General features: G+C 47.4%; 1 protein-coding gene across 4 annotated transcripts in view; it reads right to left on the reverse strand.

The window, feature by feature from the left end:
• Positions 1-10,697: 10,697 nt before the first annotated feature.
• SERHL2 (serine hydrolase like 2) overlaps positions 10,698-21,254 on the reverse strand; it is a 105,894-nt gene continuing 95,337 nt past the window's right edge. For 2 of the 4 annotated variants that reach the window (XM_083156612.1, XM_083156609.1), the window contains 2 exons: positions 18,791-18,884; positions 10,772-17,732 (listed from right to left, as the gene is read on the reverse strand). In XM_083156612.1, the coding sequence (XP_083012738.1) occupies positions 17,613-17,732; positions 18,791-18,884 (214 nt within the window). In that variant the 3' untranslated portion in view covers positions 10,772-17,612. Of the gene's footprint in view, positions 17,733-18,790; positions 18,885-21,254 lie in introns of all 4 variants that reach the window. The other 2 variants (XM_083156613.1, XM_083156608.1) reach the window with 2 other exon arrangements.

Consider the following 21,254-nt stretch of genomic DNA (forward strand, 5'->3'; position numbering starts at 1 on the left):
AAGGAGAGTGGACGAAGTGCTGCAGCATTCCAGTGTGCTGAGTTCAGGGTATATGCCTTTGGATGTAGACTTCCTGGCCTCCTCTACAGAACTGTGAGGGCAAGTTAGAGTAACTTCAGAGTTATGGTGTGTACACACGGGCCGATATGGCTTCCGATGTTGCCGATTATACTGAACATCGGAAGCCATATCGCATGCTGATTTGTGTTTTTTTAGGGCTTGCGAGCCCGATGCACTGCCGATGCCTGCTCCAGTGTGAGCTCAAAATCGGCAGCTAAATAGAGAGGGCAGGCAAGTCTATATAGTGCAGATCTGCACTATATAGTCAAAATTGTGCCTCTGCAGCATGCCATGCTATGCGAGTCCCGATACGATCTGATCGTATCGGGACTCGCATAGCACGGCATATCTGTACACACCATTACTCAGATGGTTGAATGTTTCGCAGATTGTCAGATGTGGTCTTAGAACGTGGAACTCCAATCTGCAATGCTGTCGATAGGAATATTTTTCTCTCTGATGCAACCTATTGCATTAGCATATCTTTCACATCACTACTGCGTCCAAAACCAATAGCTAGTAAATCTCAGGGAGTGGAATTTTGATTTTTGCCTTTAAGACATATGAGGTGTTTCTTTCTTTTTTCTTTCATCCATATGGGATATTGGGGATTTCGTCATAATGTATGGGAGAAGAGAGGTATCCGCAGGAGACAGGCACATAGAAACTCTTTCACTGGGTGTACTGGCTCCTCCCCTCTACTTCCTCCCACAAGTCCAGTTTAAGAAAATGTGCTCTCAGGAAAGGGTGCTCACTGTGAAGCTCCAGAGTTTTTCTTCAGTTTCATTTCTTTATTATTTTGGGTCTGCTGTTTGGGCTTAAACGGGCCGCGCAGCCCTGCCACAGCCTGGATTTAGGTGCTGCCACTGTACCCCAAACGCAGTTCACCGCATTAGGGCTAATTATGCCCATTTTCCGGTATAAATAAATGTGTACCCCTGAGCACTATGCAATGGGCGGGACTTACTCAGAGTGGGACCTGACCTCTGAGGGCGCCAAACTAACAGCTTCCTGCTTCTCGCTGGACTCTGTAATCACCATTATTCACCTCCTGGGACACTCCACAGCGGTGGGGAAGGAGAGGGAGTTCTGCAGCAGTGACAGCACAGGTTTTGGGCGCTTTTAACCTTGTGACGGTTTAATAACTGCAAGTATATATATATATATATATATATATATGTTACCAGCTCTCTCCAATCTGAGAGCTAGGTTGTTGGTGTACAGGTCCCCCTCAGTGTGTCTGAGTCTTACCCACAGGCTGGTTAAGCTGCCGCACATAGGGCAGTATTCAATGTGAATACCGGCGAGGTGCAGCGAATCCTGTTTAGGATTCGCTGCACATTCGCCACGTTCCGGAGCCTCGCCGGCTCCGGTATTCAACGAGTCAGGGGCTCGCTGCCCCTGACCGGCGAATATGAGCTCCTGCGGTGAACGCCGCAGGGAGCCTGAGGACGGTGGCAGGCAGGGAGATGGAAGTCTCTCTGCCTGCCCCAGAGCGTATGTGGGGGGGAGGTGGGCTCCCCGGGTGCCAGGCAGCACAGGCTGCCCCCCGGGGGTGCCAGCATGGGACCGGGTATATTCACTACACCCGATCATGCATATGTAACGATCGGGTGCAGTGAATATATGAATATCTAATGAGCGGCTCGGCTCCGGCCCCCTGCTGGCTGGTCAGTGTAAAAAAAATATATATATATATTTTTTAAAATTAAATATATATTCATGTGCTTACAGCACATGAATAAAAATAGCATGCCCCTCCTCAGAATAAAATTCCTGATTTTTTGACACCAAATGTAAAAAACAAAACACTTTATTTTAGAAGTTCACATTCCATTTCACCATAAAAAGATAGCGATTGCTACTCGGTGAATCATGGCGAAAAAAAACCTTGAAATGTATTCGCCATCTGGTCATTGAATAGGGTGATTCACCGTTTTTGTCAAAAATTTGCCTTACAGCACAAAATCGCCATAAAAACCTGGCGAATTAGCCTCATTGAATACCGCCCATAAGCTGTTCACATAGTGTGCTTATTGTACATTACAAATCACTGTAAGTGTGTGTGTGGGTTCAGGATGTTGTTCCCCCATCATGGTCAGGAAAATAACCTGTATGTTATGCAGTGTGAAGTTTTCACCTGCTTCTACTTCACAAGTGACTTGTGAAGCTTGTATTTCCCCTGTGCTCAGTGGTGTCTCACCCCAGCGTAGTGGGAATATGCAGTCTACCCCTCAAGAACCAGACTAGGCTAGTTCTATAAAGAGCATGCTGCAGGATGTGTCCTCTCAGCTAGCTGCAAACACTGCTCAGACCGGACCTATCTATTCTGTCAGCCAGAGTGGATAATTTAACCCCCACTCCTATGCATGCCCGTAAACGGGGCGCAGAGGCTATCCCTCCTGATGCAGATGAGGAGCCTGAAGTGGGGGAGGATTTAGATGAGCCCTTAAAGCAGGGCTCGACAAATCCCGGGGGCCAGGTCGCCATGGCGACCGGATACTGCTTCCTGGCGAGCAGATTTTTTTACAGGGAGGAAGCAGAATCTAGTCATGGGCAGACTAGCAGCAGCGTGTGGAGCGCTGCCTGACCCCCGGCAGTGTAGCGTTCCTGCTAGGTGATTGTGCTGGGCACCGCACATCCGTTTTCCCCTTTACTGGAGTGCCCCTGACCTGTCACTGAGCGGCGGAGGGGGCGGGATGCGGCTGTCAGAGCTGTGCTGACAGCCTCTCTCATTAGAGGTCAGGGGGGCTGGACGCGGCTGGCAGCACGGAGTTACACACTGCTAAACCCCCCAGCGTGGCGAGTTGCGGCTACTACCGCTGGCTTACACGCTGCTAAACTCTCAGAGCAGCGTGTAAGCTCCATTCACACCCCCACCCCCCAGCGCGGCGGGATGCGGCTACTACCATTGGCCGACACGCTGCTAAACACACACTGTGCTGACAGGCAGGTGGTGCGCCTGGATCTGGCTGACCCCGGCTCTCTATTCACGTGTGACTGACTGTGCCCCCAGCTTCTCCTTATACAGTACACTCTATGCCCAGGCCAGATATTATGGGATCTTATTGGGAGGGAAATGCCTGAGGGGGGGGGGGTGCTACGGCAGTGATTGCAAAATGCTTGATATAAAAGCAGTGAGGGACCCCATTTTTAAAATTATGCGGGTCCTGCAGGATGCACTGCAACAGCCAAAAAAAATCCCCAACCTCACCCTAACCAATCGCCACAGCCAGCAATTTGTTAATTTGTTCACTGCCTAAGCGGTCTCACCTCTGCCCGTGCCCTTCCTGCCCTGCACCAACCTGATGCAGACGCCGGACACTAAGTCCCTGCAGAGCTGCCACTCCCCTGGCTCTCCAGCTACCTGGACCTGAGCCTGTACAGCAAGGTAGGCAGCGGCTACTGCTCAGAACACCTCCACTTATCCGGGGCACTATTCAGCCCCCAGCAATGCTCCTTGCTGCTGGATGAGCGGGGGCTGCATGGCCTCCAGCCCCGGATCTGGACAAAAGAGGTCACAGGTGGCACTAGGGCACAAGGGATCACAGGCGACTCTAGGGCACACAGGGTCACAGGCGACTCTAGGGCACACAGGGTCACAGGCGACACTAGGGCACACAGGGGTCACAGGCGACACTAGGGGCCACAGGCGACACTAGGGCACAAGGGGTCACAGGCGACACACAACAGGGCATTGACTAGTAGGATGCATCTACTACACTTGCTCAAAAAACACACAAGTGTGTGGGTAACAGTAGAACACAATAGGGCACAGGTGACATAAAGGGACATGGGCAACACTAGTATACAAGAGGGCATGTGTGAGAGTAAGCCGCAAGGGGGCACAGGGAACACTAGGATGCAGAAGGCAAAGGGCGACACTAAGGTGCAAGAGGGCATGTGGCAGCCCAGAGATCTGGGCAGCATTGCATTACCAAGAAACCTATGGGAGATGCTGCTGGCACCAGGACAGGAGTGATCGCAGCAGAAATCGGAGGTTCCTGCTGTGGTCCCTCCTGATACTTAATATTTGAGGCTAACCCATTTTTGGGGATATAGCTGCAAATATTATATGATAAATGGGCCCACTTTTTGTACTATGATAAATGGGCCCACTTTTTGTACTATGATAAATGGGCCCACTTTTTGTACTATGATAAATTGGCCCACTTTTTGTACTATGATAAATGGGCCCACTTTTTCGCTCCCGTGCATCGCACAGTACAAAAAGTATGTGCAGCATGCTGTAGCGCATCGCATCGCATCGTGTATGGACACCCTTATTTTTGTCTGGCTCCTACAATTTCATCCTGGCTCCTAGATTTTAAAAAATTTGTCAAGCCCTGCCTTAAAGGACTCGCACAGGCACTGAACCACTCATTATGACCATTAGGGATGTGTTAGATCTCCATTCAAAGGAGTCTGTAGAGGGGGACCCATTTTTTGGAGCCCAGAAAAAGCAGCCTATTGTTTATCCAGAACAGGCTGATTTGGCGTAGATGGACACCGACATACTTAACAGCTGAACCCCTCTGCCAAGCTCCAGAGGCTGTTGCATCCCCTCGATCATTGCCCGCCGACCCAGCTCCCGGCCGGACAGCAGGCTTACCTCACTGTGCTTCGAGGGCCTCGGACGGCGACGCAGGTGGGAGGTGGACGGAACCCACAGCGGCTGACGCAGGAGCGGCACGTCAGAAGACGATCTCTGGCTGCCCCGTGGACACAAAGCCCACTGGTGTGCTGTTGCCCTGCCGGTCGGCGTTCAATCAATATATCAGGACATATAGGGCAGAATTTACCAGAGCCCAGATAACCGGACAGAGCCGACTGCTACAGCCCGCAAAAATTGGACACGTGGCTACGGTCCACAAACCCCCGACGCCCCAGCCGAGCACCGCTGACCCCCAGTAAGTGGACTCTTGCTCCTGCTGTCATCTGTATTTTTACTGGGATAGAGAGGAAGAGGAGAATTGCTGTAGCCAACGGTTTGCAGAGTGCTTTGATCCTCCTGGTGCCCCGCTCCGGCTTGAGCCGTAATACTGAGCCGTGCCCCTATACCCCTGTTGAACTGTGGCCTGGGGGTCATATTTCTGCCAAGTGGAAAATCTATAGGTCCACAAGCCCATAGCCCCGGTTCTAGCCTAAGGAAGCTGGGTGCCCGCCGTGTGAGAGACGACAGGCATCGTACCCCTCCTGAGTAAGGAGAAAGCCAGGGCACTGGTCTAGAAACAAGACAGCACCACAGGGCAAACGGCGAGGTGTAAACTATCCACCAGAGGAGGAAGAGAACCAGGGTGACCGCCAGGAGACAACGAGTAGCCCAAACGGGTTCCAACGGATATAATACTTTTTCCTGGACCAGCTACACAGTCTCTAAGAAAACAGCAGGAGCTCTGAACCAGTTTCCACCAGCCGCAGTAGCAGCAACTATACTTCAGCCTGTCTGGTCCGAGACAGTGAGGTACTGTTTAAAAATTCTCAGACTGTTGTGATTAAGCTTGCACATTTCAGTTGTGAAATTTGGCCTGATCGGGACATTAAGGTGCCTCATTTACAGTGTAGTATTACAGGACTGCCTCATAAATTCCAAGCTGACAGCGATAGTATCATTGATTGATATAATAAGGCACTTTAAAGTATATAACAGCAGCTCTGCAAATAGCAATACCCCATCTGAAGTAGAAAGTAGATATCCGGAGTCTTGTCTGGGGAGCTATTAGTCCAAGAGTCGTATACCACGAAGGCACACCGGTAAAATAAAAATGGTGAAAGGCAACGAAAATACGGCTGCGGCCCGACTGGAAAAATTTGCCAGCACTCAAACACAAGCGGCAAATAATTCTCAGTCTGCTACACCGCAAACAACACCCTCCAAAACACCTTCCAAACAAACTAGCCAAACCCTTGTTCCAGAAGTTACATTACAGCAGGTACTGGAAGCAGTGAACAACTGTGAAGTACGACTGTCAGAACAGAATGAATAAACTGCAGTCAGATATTATGCTGATCAGAGATGATGCCCAGAAAACCAGGGACAGGGTTGTGGAGCTGGAGAAGAGGGTGTCAACAACGGAGGATACAATGGGCCCCCTACAGGCCCAAGTTACTGTAATATCCAGTCAACTGTCGGATCTTCGTGTAAAATTTACAGATATGGAAGGACGGTTGCGGCGGAATAATGTCAGATTTGTGGGCGTAGAGGAAAGGGCAGAAGGAAGAGAGCTGGAAAAATTATTGGAAGAACTGCTTAAAAAAGAGTTTGGGCAGGAGAATTTCTCTGCCCAATTCTCAATTGAGAGGGCTCATCGAGTTTGAGCACGCCCACCCATACCTGGAGCACTCCCCCGTACCCTCATTGCTAAGTTTCTCCATTTCAGGGACCGTGACAGAGTACTGAAATTAACTCGGGACAAACCTGACTTTGGGTACAATGGTTCTAAGATAGCGACCTTTCCGGACCTCCCTCAAGAGGTTCAGAGGGATAGAGCCAAATTTCGCAACATTAAAATCAGGCTGAGAGAGCTTGATCTCAAATACTCTATGTTGTACCCTACACGGCTTAAAGTGATGGTTAATGGAGAATCAAGATTCTTCACTGAAGTATCTGAAGCAGCTCTATGGTTGGATAAAACATATCCTGCCAAAAAAGCAATTAGTAATTGAACCAATTGTAATCTGGGTAAACTGGTTGTATGAATATGGTAATAACAGCTGAAAGGCAGCTGGAGGAGGGAGACGGGGTTAAGAATGATTACTAATAACAGGGTGATCCATCTTAGGAAAGGATTTTTAAAGAAAGTGGAGTTAAAATAATTTTACATTCGATGACCTAGGCTAATGCCGGGGGTACCCGCCGCGCTAGAAGTGGTTAGTAAGTAAAAAGCCCTAAGTGGAGGAGGAATAGACGGGGGGGGGGGGGGGGGGGGGGGAGGATAGAGGTATGCCTCAATGGGTAGGTTATACAGGGTGGAGGGAGGAGGGTGGGTATATGTTATATGTTGTATGTTATTATTTTTTGTTTGTCTGCATTACTGAGACCCTGTCCCTCGACCCCCACAAGATGACAAGGATGACTGAGGTCAACTACAACTATAATATAAATCATAAAAATGTTTATATGTCTGGTAATATAAAGTTTAAATGCTGGGAAAGCCTGCAAATTCTAAAAAAAAACATAAAATTGCAAATGGTTAAATGTAAGGCTCTAGCGGCCGATATTATTTGCCTACAAGAGACCCATCTGTGGGGAGACAAATTACTGTCTCTAAAACGACCTTGGATTGCGCAAGCTTTTCACGCTCCCTATACCTCATCCTCGCGTGGGGTCTCGATTCTGATAAAAAAGACTGTGGTATATGAGCACATCTTCGCACAGATCGATCATAATGGTCGATATGTGTTTATAGAAGGTTTGATAAATACAACTAGGTTCAATCTTTTATCGATTTATGTCACACCGCCCTTCCGTTTTGATGTACTGAGAAATGCACTTGAATTTATTGCTGCTAGGCCAGATAACCCTTGTATTTGTTTGGGGGATTTCAATAATGTGATAGATTATGGGCTGGATATTTGGAGCCCTAGAAGGGGAAACCAGGTTGGGAGAAGCAACTTTGCAAAATTTATTGAAGAAATGGGTCTGTACGATGTCTGGAGAGAAAGGTTTCCGGAGAAGCGTCAGTTTTCCTGTTACTCACCCACGTTTAATAATTTCTCGAGGATTGACATAATTTTTTCCTCTAGGAATGTACTTAACAACATTACACAAATTGAATACAGTCCTCGAGGAATATCGGACCACTCCCCATTAGTGGTACAATTGGACCCAGAACCAATAAGAGGTTATCAGTACTGGAGGTTTCAGCCAGCATGGCTGCCCCAGTTGGGAGACTTGGGTGATGTAAGGATGGAAATTGACGGCTTCTTTGGAATAAACATTAACTCCACTAAACCCGCAATTGTGTGGGAGTCCTTTAAGGCTTTTTTGAGGGGAATAATGATTAAAAAAATTGCACAAGTTAGGTGTACACTCCAAAAAACAGAGTTGCAGCTGGAAGCAAAAATGATGATCCTTGAGCAAAATTATTTGCTAAATAAAATTGAACCTAACAAACAAGAATGGCTCTTGGCACAGCGTACTTGGGTTACACACCTGCAAGAAATGGCTAAGTGCAGGTTGTTGAAGGACTCACACAAAATATACCTGAATGCTGACAGAGCGGGGAAACTCATGGCACATATTGCCAGAGGGGATAAACCCCCCAATTTGATTCCAAAAATTGCCACGGGGACAGGTGAAGTAGTTACCGAAATGTCAAAAGTGGTAGACGTTTTTGTTAAACATCTGGCAGAGATATACAAATCTAAGAATATAATAAGGAATGATGAGTGTAAGACATACTTAAATAAACTAAAACTCCCTAAGTTATCAATTGAGGCCAGGGAATTATTAGAACAGCCCATTAGGCCAGAAGAGATCGTTGGTGCAATAAAGGGCCTCTCCGCTGGGAAGGCCCCGGGGATAGAAGGGCTCCCGGCAGAGGTATATAAGATAATGGAAGACACTCTGGCATCAAGGCTATTCTACTTCTATCAACAGATGGAAAAGGAAAATACATTAACCCAATCCATGACAGAGGCCGTAATAACGGTAATACTCAAAAAAGGGAAAGACCCACTAAAAGCGGAGTCGTATAGACCAATTTCGTTGCTGACAGTGGACGCAAAGATCTACGCAACAATTCTGGCTAATAGGTTAAATAAAGTCATTGATGAAATTATCCATCCTGATCAGACTGGATTTAGAAGGGGTATGTCCACGGCCATAAACTTGAGAAGATTATTTATTTACCTACAAACAGGGAAGGCTATGAGAACCGAGATAGCAGTGGCCTCATTTGACACAAATAAGGCCTTTGATTTATTGGAGTGGCCATACCTGGGAAACACGATGGAAGTCTTTGGTATCGGCCCCCAATTTATCAATAGGGTCTTCTCTATGTATCAGAGCCCTACTGCCAGAGTGTCTATTAATGGGTTTGTTTCGGAGGCGTTCCCTCTGTTCCGGGGCACGAGACAGGGCTGCCCACTTTCCCCAACATTGTTCGCAGTGGCCATTGAGCCTCTGGCATGTAACCTCAGGGAAGATCTGTTGGATGCACAAGCGGGGGATGGGGGATTGGTTGGCAGCCTTGTCTCGTTGTATGCCGACGATCTACTGGTGGGAATGTCTAACTATAAGGAGGATCTCCCTCAGATTATGGCAACTCTGAATGAATTTGGATCCTATTCTGGCCTTATGATAAACAGGGATAAATCCCACCTCATGGTACTGGGAGGACGGGATGATACACTCAATGGGGAAGGGAGCATCCCCAGGGTAGACAAATTTAACTATCTAGTAGTGGTGATCTCCAAGAACCCTGAAGACTATGTTGCCATGAACATTGCCCCATTGATAGATGAAATTAAAACAAAATGTAAAAACTGGGTCAAATTACCCTTGACACTTATGGGGCGGGTCAACCTTATAAAAATGATAATGTTACCGAAATTCCTCTATGTGCTACAGCATTCACCTGTATATATCAGTAATTCCGTATTCAGGAGAATGAACGGGGTGCTGATATCATTCATTTGGAGAAATAAGACCCCTAGGATTAAGCTCGCCACACTTATGCGGCCTAGAGAACAGGGGGGCTCGCCTTCCCAGATTTTAAATCCTATTACATTGCGGCCCAGCTTGCTCATCTGCAGGAATGGCTTAAGGATTCAGGTCAACTAACAGAAATAAAGAATATGGTAAATTTGACCGTTCCAGGTTCTACGCCATTACAAGCCATTCTTGCAAATAGATGCTCTAAAAAATATCCCCAAATTTTAAATCAGGCCATAAAAATATGGAGATGGTTTAATAAGGAACAGGGCTACAAAGGGTTGGACCCTGAAACAAATATTTTTTCCTTAGCCCCCTTTAAAAAATTAGAAGAACAGCAGGGAAGTCGAGTCTGGATAGAGGCAGGAATTGAAACCATTGGCCAAATAACGGATCAAAATATAATGAAAACATTCCTGCAACTCCAGGAAGAATATGGTTTGTTAAAAACCATGTTCTTTCGATACCTTCAAATAAGGAGTGCTATTGAGGACTATACAAGAAATTCTCCTATTGAAGTAAAGGATAATCCAACAAAAACCCTTGTCAGAAAAGTGGGCACAAGTAAAACCACCTCGAAACTGTATAAACATATAACATCTATAATACAGGTAGATCAGTTGGAAGGCCTTGAGAGAAAATGGGTTGAAGATCTCCCATATTTAACAAAAGGGGACTGGGAGAAGGCACTTTTTAATGTCAAGTTATCAACAAATTCCCTAAAAATTCAACAGATTCAGTATAATATCATACATCGAATCTACTTAACTCCAATTAAAATAAGTAGGTTTTCGGGCAAAGAGGCAGATGGATGCCCTAAATGCGGGGAAGGCGGATGTAATTTTTGGCATCTTATATGGCAGTGCAACTCACTGCAACTATTCTGGAGGGATATCAGAGGTATCCTGATTAGCATGGGAATTCCCCAACAGGCAATCAATCCGGCAGCCCTGATACTGGGAGCCTGGCCAGAGCAGGGAATGTCCAGTCAATCTAAACAGTTGGCCCTGAATCTAAGCTCAATAGCCAAGGTGTCCATAGCACGTGCATGGATGGCAAAAAACACTCCGGGGATACTAGAATGGTCTAACTTGGTTAATAACATATTTGAACACGAGAAGGAAGTTTATATCACAAGAAATAATATAAATACATTTTTTAATATATGGGGTGAATGGTACCACTCACGGTATTATAGAGGTACATAACGTATAATAGTTGAAATTCAAAAATGGGGGAAGTTGGGTTGTATATAAATAATCACAATGGATATAACATAAATATATTGTAAAGTCACACAGAATAAAGGATTAAAAACATAATATAAAGACAGATAAATTAAGTAAAAACGTAATCCTCCTTAGATAAATCACCAAGATAGTGTAAACACATTCATGAGGGGTATAACCCAGATATTAAATAAGCACGGATAGTATAGCAGTTTAACCAGATAGGTAGACAAAAAGAAAAGAGACTTGGATCCCCACTTACATTAATATAATTAAAAGTTTAGATGGAAATTAAGAAGTTGGGAAACTCTTTTGAGGGACGGAATGTGGGGGGGGGATAAGGGTAATTTCTATAATGCAGGATGTATTTTAGTGTTTGTGTGTTATTGTAAATGTATAAGAATTGTGAGTATAAAGAGTGTGATGTCATTGGATATGACTAATGTATTGTTAAATGTTATATGTGGAAAAAAAAAGCCAATAAAGACAATTAAAATCCAGAACAGGCTGATTTGGAGGACACATTCAAGGTGGCTTGAAAGTCCCCAGAACAGCGTTTAAACTGACAAAGTGGTTTGTGTCTGCATTCCCTCCTGTTGTGGACACGTCCTTATCACGCTTGTCCAAAAAAGTGTCTCTGAAGGACAGCTCTGATAAAAAGTAGAAGCTACAATTAAGGCTGTTTATACCGCTAGCGGCGCATGTCAGCGCCCGGTTCTGGCGAGTTGCTGGATGGCTAAGGCCGTCCACACCTGGGCCTCCCAGATAGTGGAAGGTTTGCAAAGGGACATAACTGTGGCACAGATTTCGGAGAAACTGGGCCACATCCAGGATACGGCCAAAATGCTGTGCGATTCACAAAAATAATTAGGTGCGATAAATGCACACAATTCCGCCATGGCAGTCTCCGGACGCAGAACCCTCTGGCTACGCAAGTGGGCGGCTGACGCTGATTCGAAGCATAGCGTGGAAAAGCTCCCTTATAAGGAGGACAGATTATTTGGGAGCGAGTTGGATGACCTGATTTCTAAGGCTACTGCTGGGAAATCAACATTTCTCCCGTCTACTCCCACTGTGCGATGCTGGCCCTTTGCAGGTCCGGCGCAGCAGTCCTTTCGGGCCTCCAGATTCCACCAGAAGGCGAGAGGCGGCTCCATTGCACAGAGGAGTTCTCGGACAAAGTTCTGTAAGGCCGCAGGCCAGGATCGTAGCTCCGGAGCTACCGCATCCAAGCCCTCTGCATGACTACCCAGCACCACCACAGGTCGTACTCGAGGTGGGAGCTCGTCCGCTACACTACGCCCAGGTGTGGGAGGCATTTCGCAAGGCTACAAGCTAGAGTTTGCAAAGCCACCCCTGCACAGGTTCTTCAAATCAGGGCTATCTGCTTTGAAAGAGACTCAGGCCACCCAGTTACAGGCGATTCAGAGACTATTACTGTCTCGGGTGGTTATCCTGGTCCCTCAGGAGAGGGGCAGGGGTTACTACTCCAACATTTTTGTAGTACCAAAACCTGATGGTTCGGTATGGACAATTTTAAACTTAAAGTCTCTCAATCCATTCTTAAAAGTAACTACTTTCAGGATGGAGTCTCTGCGGGCGGTCATTGCGGGGTTGGAGCAGGGAGAGATCCTAGCATCCCTCGATGTGAAGGACGCTTACCTGCACATCCCAATATGGGTCCCACATCAGGCATTCCTGCGGTTTGCCATTTTGAAGGACCATTATCAATTTCAGGCCCTTCCCTTTGGCCTGTCCACTGCACCCCGTGTATTCACAAAGGTGATGGCGGAGATAATGGTCTTACTCAGAAAGAGGGGTATAAACATCATACCCTATCTGGACGGGATACGGACATATTGTCTACAGCATTTAGGTCTACAAGCATTAGGTCTACACCACTAAGTCGACCTGCATTTAGGTAGACATGCATTTAGGTCGACATGACTTAGGTTGACTTTTGTAAGGTCAACAGGGTCATTATGTCGACATGGGGAAGGTCGACATGGGGTCATTTGACTGTTTTATGAGTCGACATGTGCCGACAGGCAGTATTTCATGCCCTAGGGCATGGTGGGAGAATAAAATAGTGTGCCCGAAGCATGGCGAGGCACCGTGCCCGAAGCATGGCGAGCGTAGCGGTGCTATGTTGACTGTGTCGACGCTTGAAAAAATGGAAAAAAAACTGAAAAAAAAACCATGTCGACTTTTTCACTGTCGACCTTATACCTGTCGACCTAATGACCCTGTCGACCTAACACATGTTGACCTAATGGCCCTGTCGACCTAACCCATGTCGACCTTCAGTCAGGTCGACCTAATGGTGTAGACCTAATGCAGTCTGACGAATGATCCCATTCCATCTGGACGACCTCCTTTATAAAGGCCAGGTCGGAGGAAGCTTTGAATCTGGCAATTCAGGAAACTACACAGGTCCTCATTGCACACAGGTGGCTACTGAACCTTTCCAAGTCCTCGCTGATCCCATCGCAGCGGCTGTGGTTTCTGGGCATGGTACTGGATACTAGGGAGCAGAAAGTCAGGGGACAAGGTTCAAGCGCTCCAGATCCTATTGGCTGCGGTACAAGTCTCTGACCATCAATGCATCCGGGTCCTGGGCAAGATGGTTGCCTCTTTCGAGGCAATCTCATATGGGAGGTTCCACTCCTGTGTGTTCCAGTTAGACCTCCTAAGCAAATGGTCAGGGTCCCACCTGCAGATGCACAGGAAGATTTTCCTGTCCAAGAGATCCAGGGAGTCACTGAAATGGTGGCTCCATCCTCCAAACCTGCTGGCAGGCAGGTGGTTTGCGATGCAGAATCGGATGGTGGCTCCATCCTCCAAACCTGCTGGCAGGCAGGTGGTTTGCGATGCAGAATCGGATGCTAGTCTCCTAGGATGGGGTGCCGTGATGCTAGGAAGGACTTTCCAAGGCAGGTGGTCACTTTGGGAATCAAAACTCCACATAAACAACCTGGAGTTGAGAGCAGTGTTTTACGCTCTTTTGCAAGCTGCACCTTGGCTGGAAGATCAGGCTTTAAAAGTCCAGTCGGACAATGCGACGACAGTGGCATTTATCAAACGCCAGGGAGGTACGAGGAGCAGGTCCTGCATGAGGGAGGTCACCAAGATCCTCAGTTGGGCAGAGGCTCATCTGACTGCGCTGTCGGCCATTTTCATCCCCGGGGTGGACAATTGGGAGTCGGATTTCTTGAGTCGTCACGACGTCTTTGCACGCATTGTAGATCAGTGGGGAAACCCTCAGATAGATCTGATGGCGTCCATACTCAACCACAAGTTGGCTCGGTACTGCTCCAGGGCCAGAGATCCTCAAGCGGATGCAGTGGACGCACTGACAACACCTTGGTGCTACGACCTGGTGTACATATTCCCGCCAATTCCATTACTGGTGAAGGTTCTAAAAAAGATAAGAACAGATGGAGTGGAAGCAATTCTAATAGCTCCCGACTGGCCTCGCAGATCGTGGTACATGGACCTTCAAGCCATGTTAGCGGACGACCCGTGGCGCCTTCCTCGAGAAAGAGACCTGCTCACTCAGGGTCCCTGCGTCTCCCAGGCCTTAGAGCAACTACGTTTAACGGCCTGGAGGTTGAGCGCCAGATTCTAGCTCACAAAGGTTTGCATGCGTCAGTCATCTCTACGATGACTCAGAACAGGAAGCCTGTGACTTCTGCACATTATCACCACATTTGGAGGAGGTATGTAGGCTGGTGTGAACAGTTAAAATTTCCACCCGCAGAATTTAAATTGGACCGCTTCCTTTATTTTCTGCACTCTGGTTTGGAGTTGGGCCTACGTTTAGCTTCCTTTAAAGCAGGGGTGTCAAACTCAAATTCATCGGGGGGCCACATCAGCAGTTTGGTCACCCTCAAAGGGCCGGTTGTATCTGTAGGTCCCCCTGTATAATTATAATGCCATGACACCACAGGCTGCTCCCCCTGTATAATATAAAATAAATGCCATGACACCACAGGCTGCTCCCCCTGTATAATATAATAAAAGTAATGCCATGACACATAAATGATTATACAGGAGGAGCAGCCTGTGGTGTCATGGCATTATTATTATTATACACGGGGACACCTCAGGAAACAGCAGATATATATTTTTTTTTTATTGTGAGTGTGATCCTCATCCTCACTTACTGTTTCTCCGTCTGTCCTGCAGCTGCTGCGGCTTCCAGCTTTTCTTCACTGCTTGCTGCGGCCACACTGTCCCCGACTCCCGGTCCAGCTTCCCTGCCTGCTCCTACTTCTCTACAGACGCATGGGCGGGCGGCGTCATCGTCATGACGTCCCCACCCAGTGTCTGTCACTGCCGGGCATCAGAGGGAACAGGCGGCCGGGCCCTCCTCCACGTAGCCGTGGAGGCCGGCGGCCATGTTTCTGTAGCCGCATACATATGTGCCTACAGGAACATGGCCGCCAACAGTGGAGGAACAGGTAAGGCGGCCGCGGACGTGGACACGGCCCGCAGCACTCCTGTTTTAGATTAGTTTTAGACCTATCTCCTCGCGCGTGCCACATGACGAGGTCTGGCGGGCCGGATTTGGCCCACGGGCCTTGTGTTTGACACCCGTGCTTTAAAGGTACAGATTTCGTCCCTCTCCATTTTCTTACAGAAGAAATTGGCTTAATTGCCGGAGGTCCAGACTTTCCTGCAACGGGAGCTGCGTATTCAACCCCCCTTTGTGCTGCCTACACCTCCATGGGAATTGGAGGTGGTCTTAGACTTCTTGCAGTCATCTTGGTTTGAACCTTTGAACTCAGTGGAGTTGAAATTCTTGACATAAGACAGCAGTTCTGGTAGCTTTGGCTTCAGCACATGGGTGTCAGAGCTGGGTGCTCTGTCTTGCAAGAGCCCATACGTAATATTCCATGAAGATAGGGCTTAGAACGAATCCACGGTTTCTTACAAAGGTTGTTTTCATCTTTCATTTGAACCAACCTATTGTGGTTCCAACAGGTGGGCCACACTCGGAGATCCCTGCTACGTTGGATTTGGTTCGGGCTCTCAGGTTTTACGTCCAGAGGACAGCTAGGCTGTGCAAAACGAATTCCCTTTTTTTTCTGTACGATGCCCAGAAGAAAGGTCACCTGGCCTCAAAGCAATCAATTGCTCGCTGGCTTTCTACGGCTATCAAGCAGGCCTATGCTGTGGCTGGCCTACCAGGCCCTGCTAATGTTAGGGCTCATCCTACCAATGCAGTGGGTGCATCCTGGGCAGCTGCCCAGGGTGTTTCGGCTCTGCAGCTATGTAGGGCAGCTACGTGGTCGAGCCATTGACCCCTGCCACTCTGATGGAGGTACAAGCATCCGGTCCTGACCCAGACGTGAGGGACCCATGCCGTGAACCCCCAAGTCCAGCTACATCGTGGGACAGGTTACTATATACTATATATATCACTCACCATCTACAAATCATCTGATCGTTGACCACCACCCACAACACTCAGCCGACAGTTATCGCTCCCAGTCCCCATCAGAACACCCAGATAACAGTTATCGCTACAAGTCTTTCATTATCAGCCCTTCCTTTTTACCATCAGCATAGACGCTATTGAACCTACTATCATAGACCCCAGAGCACCAGCACTCCACCCCCAACCATCCAACATGGTCGAGCCAGCATACATTCGTCAAATTTTATAAATTTGACACCATTGCAAAAGAGGACATTCAGTTTGGGAATGCAGTGCTGCAGCAAGCTCTGCACGTTCCCGCCCGTCCTTGGGTATAATTCCCATACCTTATGATGAAATCCCCAATATCCCATATGGATGATAGAGAAAATAGGATTTTAATACCTACCGGTAAATCCTTTTCTCGGAGTCCATATGGAATATTGGGCGCCCGCCTCAGTGCGGGATCTTGCTGCCTTGTTGATCCAAAATAATGGATCCCGTTACTGTATCTTGAATTACAGTTATACTGTTTCTTGACCTCAGTTATATTGCCAATCTTGTTCTTGGCCATGGTTGTGTTATGGGTGTGCTGGTTGCATGTCACCACTTTAATACATTTTATATGTTAACACATAGTTATATCCTTTTCTCATATACTTTCCATTCCTTCGGTCACAGTTTCATATTAACTGGTCTTGTGGGAGGAAGTAGAGGGGAGGAGCCAGTACACCCAGTAAATATTGTGGTAAATATTAGCCCTATGTCTCTGATTTGGCTTCATTACCCATTTTTACCTTTTAATCAAAAATTATTTCTTTAAATAGTGCGAAAACATTAGTATCATGTTGCATTTCATTGATGGTACGCAGAATATTTTGGGTCTTGAAAATGGGACCAGAGAGTCCTGAAACGTCCGTTTTGGGGGAGATGTCACTATATAGTAATTTTGCTGGGGGGGAGGAATTGAAAGTATTTCCAAAATTAATGACCTTTGGGTATGGCTTTAGTTAACCAAATATAAATAGTTTTTAATACCAGTTCATGTGAATGTAGATGGTTCATTCTTAGTGGTTTGGAAGCTTGAGAGTGCTCTCCTATAAGAAATTTGATATTATTATTTAAAGTTTATTTTTATTTTTTTAAATAGGTTTCATATAAATTCCCTCTCTGCTGATCATATTACATATACAAAGAAAAATCTATTTGGCGTTGTAGACCAAAATGGCACAGCAATCACAGGTTAAAGTTGTGAGTTAATATATGGTCTGTCAGACAGGGAGTCACTGATGATCTTGGCAATCTTCTCTGGCTCATTCAAGTGTACAAAGTGATTTCCATCCACAACAGTAGATTGAAAACGCTGTAAACAAATAAAAGTATTAAAACAATAGATCTGCTACAATAGTTCCTTTTAAAAATAGATAATTAAATAGCTTCATAGGTTTGCTACAGCATGTTAAACACAGAAATATTGATTTAAAAGAAAAGCTTTGTATTTGTCTTTCATCCCATCTTGCCATATCTTAGGCATACCTCCCAACAGTCCCGATTTTATCGGGACAGTCCCGATTGTCAGGGCCTGTCCCGATGTCCCACCCGCGGGCGGCAGTGTCCCGCGGTGTGGGGGTGCTGTTGGGAGTCCCCCCTGTCAGCTGCTAAGCAGCGGGGAATAAACGCTGTGCGCATGCGCACAGCGTCTATTCCCGCAGCCAGGGGGCTGGGGGCATGGCTAGAGGCTCACAGAGCCTCTGGGTCATGCCCCCATAGCGGCAAAATGGGGGCGTGGCCTCACGGAAGAGCCGCGAGTATAGGCCACGCCCCCAAGTTAGGCCCCCAAATTTCGGCGCGCCTTCGCCGCGCAGCAGCAGCGTCCCAACTGCTGCAATGCCAAAGTTGGGAGGTATGTCTTAGGAAATGTAAGATCATGGCAATAGGTGCAATATTTTTTTTATTTTTCATAGTTTTTAAATAAAGTGTAATGGGCCTGATGTAGAATCAATGGTACTGCAAAAATATACTAATACCACAGTCTCTGGTAATTGTACAAATGCCCACCAGCAGCATCTAATCTGCTGCTCATGCGAAAAAGACACACCTTTGAACAGCTCAGAATGTATGATCTAACAAATTGAGACCATTCAAATTGCACACAAAGAAGCGGTCTGTTGCACATGAAATGCTTGTAACATGTCCACATTTTGACTAAACGCCTATACCCCTTCCCCCTGTCTCCCCCCCCCCCCCCCCCCATAAAAGCAAAAGGACTGTCAATCAGTGTCCAAATATTCACTAACTGCCATCAGTATCGCAGAGCATGCACAGTGCAACCTGGACATGTTCAGTACAAAACATTTGCTCAACTCATGCAAACATTGGCAATGTGTCAACCTCTGAATCAGGCCCAATATGTAGACTTACCTCCTTCAAGTTTTCTTTGAATCCTTGTACTAAAGTCTGACCCATGTCTGTGTAAACTCCTCGCATTAAATCAGCTGCCATTCCTTCATTAGCCCTGTAATAAAATTAATTTTTGTCTTTCTGGTTACTGTAAACATACAATACACTGTAGATACAACCAGTGTCAGACTGGGACATTAAGGGCCCACCAGGGAAAAGCAGTGGTAGGGGCCCATGTGTAAAGCTGTGGCAGTCTCCAAAAGGGGGGTGGCCAGCTGCCACTGAGCTTTGGCTAGCCATTAAACAGTGCATTGTCTGGACCCCTGCATAAATTGAATTTGTAAATACCGATAGTGCATGCAGTGCACCAGATTAATAACAGCAATGCGCTTTAGAGCTGGAAGTGAGCAGAGCGGCGTGCGGGAAACGCTGCACGGAGAGAGGTACCTAGGAGGTGAGATCCGGTGCCAGTGGGTGAGCACAGGCGCCAATTGGGGACATTAGGCTCTGACTAGAGGGTGCTGGTGGCTGAGTGTAAGAGCGGGGGCTGTGGGAGAGACTGAAGCCAGGTGTTGTGAACTGAGAGGGGTAGATACAGGGAGGAGGAGGACCAGGAGTCAGTGTGAGAGAGGGAGCTGTGGGTGTAGGAGCTGTCTGAGCAAGCATCCAGTGTGTGAGTAGGTGCTGTGTGTGACAGCTGCCAGGTGTGAGAGAGGGGGGTTGTGCAGGTTGTAATTTAAAGTGGGCACTGTGAGTAAGAAGCAATCTTGAGAGGAGGTAGCTGTAAGACAATGCAGGAAGGCCACAGAGGGGGTTGCTGTGCTGTGATTTACTTTCACAGGACTCCTGGGCACCAGTTACCTGGCGATGTGTGTGGAGGAGGTGGGCACCAGGCTAAGAGCGGATGTCTGGTGGAGATAGTTGCGGTACTGGATGTGAAGAGCAGCTAGAAGCAATTACCGCCACTGGGAGATGCAGGTATAAAATCCTTTCTCTTTCACTCATCCCGGTGACACAGCTCAACCTTGGGATGTAGGATGGGTTAGAAGGAGCCAGGCACCTATGCTCAAGTCTTGAGAGGCAGGCTCCTCCCTTCTGCAACCCAGGAATCTTCAGTTTTGTTTTAGGTGCCCACTGGAGTGGGTGCTATGCTGAAGGGCTGCTGGAGCAGCCACAAAGAGAGTTAGCTACGGTGTTTGTTTTTTTATTAATTTTACACTTTAGTTAGACAGGCACAGTGTGAGGATTCTTTAAAAATCCTGTTAAAAAACAGCGCAGCAGGGGCTGACAGAAGCACGTCCTGTCAGCTCCCTGTGCACTGAGAGACACTGTCTGGTTTTGGAAGGGTTTCTTGGCTGAACTCCGTGGAGGTCGCAGCCAGGTACAGGAGCTCAGCAGAAGTTGGGCAATTCCATGTGATCCCCATTGAAGGGGAGTCACAGGAATAAGAGAATCACTGGTGGGAGTGGCTTGCAGGGGGAGAATAGGCGCCAAAAGTCAGGTCTCCCCGCTGCAGCAGGGACTTGGTCTCTTCCCTCACTCTGCTGTGTGGGGCCTTTCTTCTGCACGGTGTGGAGCTCAAAGGAGTGGATTTCTTCCTGCTGGCAGAGTGTTTGGATTCTCTGAGGCGATGCCATCCCCGGGACCAGGGAGGGTCCTGCAGCAGACAGCTGCATATATTGACGCCTGAATTATTTGCACTGTGTTATTGTTAACATGACTGAAAGGTGTGCTGCTGTTTTTGGGAGGGAGTGTCGACCAGGGTGCAGAACTGCAGATTTTGCAATCTAAATTTAACCCCTGAACAGATGGACCATGGGGATATTTGCCCTATATGTGTGTCTGTGCCTAGTGGAGCGCAAGCCCAGAGGGCTGAGCAGCCTGAGCCAGCGTGGGCTGTGTCTTTGGGAAAATCTGTGTCTGCCTTAGTACAGCTTTTAAACAGGCAGAGGGATGAATTGGTAAGATCTCCCAGACCATTGTCATCCTCTCAGTTTCTGTGGGCTCCATCATTCCCCCATCTCAAGGGAACCCTGCTTTTCTTCAGGTGATGCAGGAAACAGCTCTAGTGGTGCAGAAATGAAACCGTACCCTTATGGAACAGTTTAGGGACCCTGTGGGTTCTCCAAGGTTGTCAAAGAAGCGGAATGTTTGTAAGATATAACATGGGATCAGACAGAGGAGGATGTCTCTATCCCTGGTGTGGATAATTTGATCATCGCTGTTAGACAAGCCTTAAATTTATCTGAGGTGGACAGGGCCCCGCAACAAGGAGAGTTTAAGAGACAGCGCAGGGACGCAGTCACTTTTCCTTTGGATGAAGCAATGCTGGAATTATTGGGCGGAACTTGGAAATCTCCTGATAAAAAAGCCTATTATGCCCAAAAAAGTTTCTCACTTTATATCCGTTACCAGAAGAACATGTAAAAGTGTGGGAAACTGTCCCTCTGGTGGATGCTCCTGTGGCAAGACTATCCAAAGCTAC

The sequence above is a fragment of the Crinia signifera genome, chromosome 8 (assembly GCF_055691185.1).
Source record: "Crinia signifera chromosome 8, ASM5569118v1, whole genome shotgun sequence".
Classification (NCBI taxonomy): domain Eukaryota; kingdom Metazoa; phylum Chordata; class Amphibia; order Anura; family Myobatrachidae; genus Crinia; species Crinia signifera.